This window comes from Panicum hallii, chromosome 1 (assembly GCF_002211085.1).
Source record: "Panicum hallii strain FIL2 chromosome 1, PHallii_v3.1, whole genome shotgun sequence".
NCBI classification, from domain to species: domain Eukaryota; kingdom Viridiplantae; phylum Streptophyta; class Magnoliopsida; order Poales; family Poaceae; genus Panicum; species Panicum hallii.
Window position 1 is genome coordinate 44,917,814 of NC_038042.1, and position 4,090 is coordinate 44,921,903.

Consider the following 4,090-nt stretch of genomic DNA (forward strand, 5'->3'; position numbering starts at 1 on the left):
CTAGCGGTCGTCGAGACAGTTCTCCCGAACTACTATAGCGTCGTAAACTCCATTACAACCCACTATTTAAAACACCTGTAGATTTTGTACATATCATTTTATGACTAATTATTGTTTTAGTGGTAGATACCATGTTTGTTGATAGTGAGATTTCTATGATAATTTTTTTAATTTTGAAAATCTGCTGATTTAGCCTCTCAAAATTTACATTTATAAATGCAAGTGTGTGCATGCGAGCATATGTATGCGTTTGTAGCTTGTTTGAAAAAAGAGAGTGGCGGATGGCATATCTTTTGCACGTAAGCACCAAATAGCGAAATAGAATCACGTTTCCTTATATTATTTAACTTTCTAATTATTTAATGAAGGATGGCAAGGACAAGGGAACGACCTTTTCAACGCATCGATGCTTTGCTTCCTTCACAAAGCAAACCTCTCGATCTCTTCCGTATCACAGGCACATCGACCACCAGTCTCTGCCTCCTATAGCTCCCGATTAGGTCAGTCAAGTACGCAAGGTGGTGGCGGTGGTCAAACCAAGATCAGAGGGAAAAAGTTTAGAGATCGAAGGTGGAGCATCGGAGGCATGGCGTCAAGCGGCCCCTGCCCGAGCCTGACGATGAGGAGGCTCAACCGGCGGCGTCGCTGTCGCCGGCGTCGGTGCCGACGATCAGTCTAGAGCGCCACTTCCCGCGGCGGCGGCAGCAGCAGATTGTGCTCGGACGAGGTGGTGGGGCTGGTGTGGGTCACGATGGGTGCTGGTCTGCACCGGCGCCGGCGCCGTACCACGTGCAGACCCATCAGCAGCAAGGCGCGTACTACTCCACCATAGCGTACGACGACGTCGGCGCGGGCTCCTCCACCACCTCGTCGCATCAAGCGGGCCACCTGGCCGCCGCAGCCGTGCCGCCGGCGCCCGCTGGATCTCATCAGCAGGCGACGCCGGAAGCTGGAACTGCTGCTGCTGCTGCCGCCGCCGCGGGTGGCCAGGCAGTGGAGGTGCAAGAAGAAGAAGGTACTAACTTGTTGATCCAATCCACGAATACCTGCATGCATATGTAATCTAAGGAAGCACCGAAAGATCTTGTGTTTCGCAAATTATCTATGAAAGAACATGGCTAGCAGTAATTTTCAAAATATGTGATCTCCGGTGTTATAGATTGAGTTTTCCCTATAATCTACTAGTATACGTATACCACTAAACAGCTGTGGAGTGTATTGCTAGCTAGCTATCAAATCATCTACTAGGTCCACACATTTATTTAGAGAACTAGATCCACACATGGGTTCGAACTATATGGGAATATAGCCCAAAAATCCAACTAAATATTGGACATATACATGTATAGTAAATAGAGCCCAAAGCTCACTAAAATGGAAAAAACTGAGTGGTCCACCCTAGGTCCGATCTATCATTATCCATGCTTCTTGATCTGATACTCATTCCATCCCATGAAGAATGCAATCCTATAGCATTGAAAAAAGTCCCATAAAAAAATGCAATTCTAGGAATTGGACAACAACTGCCTAATTTAATAGTCAGATTTGATTTGCATGCCAATTTTAGGAAGTCCGGTTAGTTACATGCAGTCAATAAATGGGGGTATAAAGGTTATTTCACACCACCACTGATCTGTCTGAGAAAAATTAGAATTGCACTCTTCATGGGACGGAGGGAGTACTTGCTAAGTACGTGCAATTTCTCCTGAAACCGAATTGATGGAAAAATATCTAGCAATAGTATCTAGATTGGTCAGGGAGTGAGGTTTTCAAAGTTAAGGAGAGTTCCCAAAGTCTGCCAAGCATAGAAGGATTTTTTTGGGGGAGGCAAGGCAATTAGGCAGATGAGGTCTGTAGGATGGAGGAGCACACAATTTGGAGTCTGGAGAGGTCAGCGAGGGAGGGTGGCAATGGTGACATCCCTGCCGCCAGATATGGCCAGATGCTAGTGAGACAAAGAACCAAGGGAACATGTTCAATGAGGGGAAAAACCAGCATAGAAGGTAGCCAGAGGTTGAAGTCTTCAAGAAGACATTTCAGGTGTTGGCTGCCACCAAATGTCATATGTGCGTCGACCGAAAAGTTGCTTGTTTTTAGACACCCCATGAATAGCAACACCATTATAACCATTTAGCCTATCTATCGATTAGTTTGATGTTTAACTCAATGTGTTGTAGATCAAAAATAATGTATCAAACTATAATATATCGGAAAAGCCCAAACTTTTTGGATCAATTGGTTATTTGTTGGTGTGTAAAATTCAAATTATAAAATATCGGGGCAAGTGAGTTCTAGCAAGTGCAAAACTTACAAAAAGAAAAGCATTACCTCCCTTTTGGCCCTTTGAGCATTTGAGCCTCGACGGGAGATATTATAGAAAAAACAATTGTGTTGTTTAATATGCGCTCTCATACGCGCGATTTAACACCTATATATAATCGATAGTGTTTTAAGCTGTCTTGAAGTAATTACACAACCCCTGAAAATTGTGAATAGAAAAAGAAATGTTATAAGTTGTACGTGAAAAACAACTCACACAGCGGTGAGAGAGTGCTCTCATAGTTTTAAATTTTAGCTTATGAGATGGTTAGCTCTCGTGAAACAATTACCCATTCTATATTTCCCTCTCTCTTCTGCATCATAAAAAAGATTCTGCATGAAGTTGAGACAACCTATGAGATTATAAACTGCTAACATGTACTAATATATTTACCTTTAATATTATGCTTCCAACATACATGCAAGCTAAGTTGATAATATTATGAGCTTCACGGTTCCAAATAATAAAAATAGATGCATGATACATGTGGTCGTGTGTGTATGTTTGTATCAGTTCTAAAACTCTTGATCGCTCATGCATCCTTGCTACATACATGCAGGTAACGTGACGAGAAGGCACTACCGTGGCGTGCGGCGGCGGCCGTGGGGCAAGTGGGCGGCGGAGATCCGTGACCCCGCGAAGGCGGCGCGCGTCTGGCTCGGTACCTTCGACACCGCAGAGGCCGCCGCCGCAGCGTACGACGACGCCGCGCTCCGGTTCAAGGGCGCCAAGGCCAAGCTCAACTTCCCCGAGCGCGTCCGGGGCCGCACCGGCCAGGGCGCGTTCCTCGTCAGCCCTGGCGTCCCCCAGCAGCCGCCGCCGTCTTCCCTGCCAACTGCAGCCGCGCCGTTCCCCGGCCTGATGCGGTACGCGCAGCTGCTCCAGGGTTGGAACAGCGGGAACAACGCGGCCAGCAGCGCCGGTGGTCTCGCACTGCCGGCATTGGCAATGCCGCCGGCACAGGCGTCGTCATCGGTGCAGATTCTGGACTTCTCGACGCAGCAACTCGTCCGGGGATCACCGACGACGTCGGCATCGATGTCTAGGACTAGCAGAGTAGATGAGGCGCACGAGGCGCACCAGAGTTGCAATGCTCCTGACTGATCTTTCGAACAATTTTTTTCCGAACGAAATCCTGACTAATTTTGGTCAGCATGAGTGCCAAAATCAATATTATCAGGGGATCTCACATTCTGACCTAGATAGTTTGGTTCTTGATTTCTGTTCAAATCCGAACAACTGGTGGAATATAAGCTTGTGCAAATTGGCAAAGGAATATCGATATCGCTCAAATTGGAACTTTGGAAGTAAGAGGCACAATCTTCAACAAACGTTCAGTACAAGCTCTTTTACAGTACCTATTTTACCTAATTTGATGTCAATTTGAAGTGTGTGATTTCTTTTTTGTTTGAGTGACCTGCCAGGTATGATTTTTGCTGTCACTATAAAAACGCAACACGAGCAGCACCATACACTGGAAGAGTCCCCCATATCGCCCCTCTCGGACGGCACGGGCAGAACCCTAGCTGCCACCGTCCAAGCTCCCCCTCCCCACCCTCTTCCCTGCCACGCTGCCACCATAGCCGGCCGCCGGAAGCTCATGTGGCAGCGAGGATGGTGGCGGCGAGGCAGCTTCCCTCTCCCCATTCTTCTAGATCTAGATCGGGTTTCGTGGGCGGCAGCGGCGGCGGCACGGGCGGCGGGGCCCGGCGGCTTACAGCGCGATTCCCCATGGCGGGGTTAGGCGGCCTTCAGCCTGGCGTGGCCCCC

General features: G+C 47.9%; 1 protein-coding gene across 1 annotated transcript; it reads left to right on the forward strand.

Moving 5' to 3' along the window:
* The first annotated feature begins 281 nt into the window (after positions 1 to 281).
* On the forward strand, positions 282 to 3,521 carry LOC112897278 (ethylene-responsive transcription factor ABR1-like). Its single transcript, XM_025965553.1, has 3 exons — positions 282 to 299; positions 562 to 1,015; positions 2,880 to 3,521. The coding sequence occupies exons 1-3, from the start codon at positions 282 to 284 to the stop codon at positions 3,422 to 3,424; spliced, it is 1,017 nt and encodes a 338-aa protein (XP_025821338.1). The 3' UTR covers positions 3,425 to 3,521.
* The last annotated feature ends 569 nt before the right edge of the window (positions 3,522 to 4,090 follow it).

Bases quoted from the DNA above. Each gene is read 5' to 3' on its own strand.
- LOC112897278 (XM_025965553.1), top strand. The intron at 1,016-2,879 runs GTACTAACTTGT...ACATACATGCAG, and splicing joins GGAGGTGCAAGAAGAAGAAG to GTAACGTGACGAGAAGGCAC.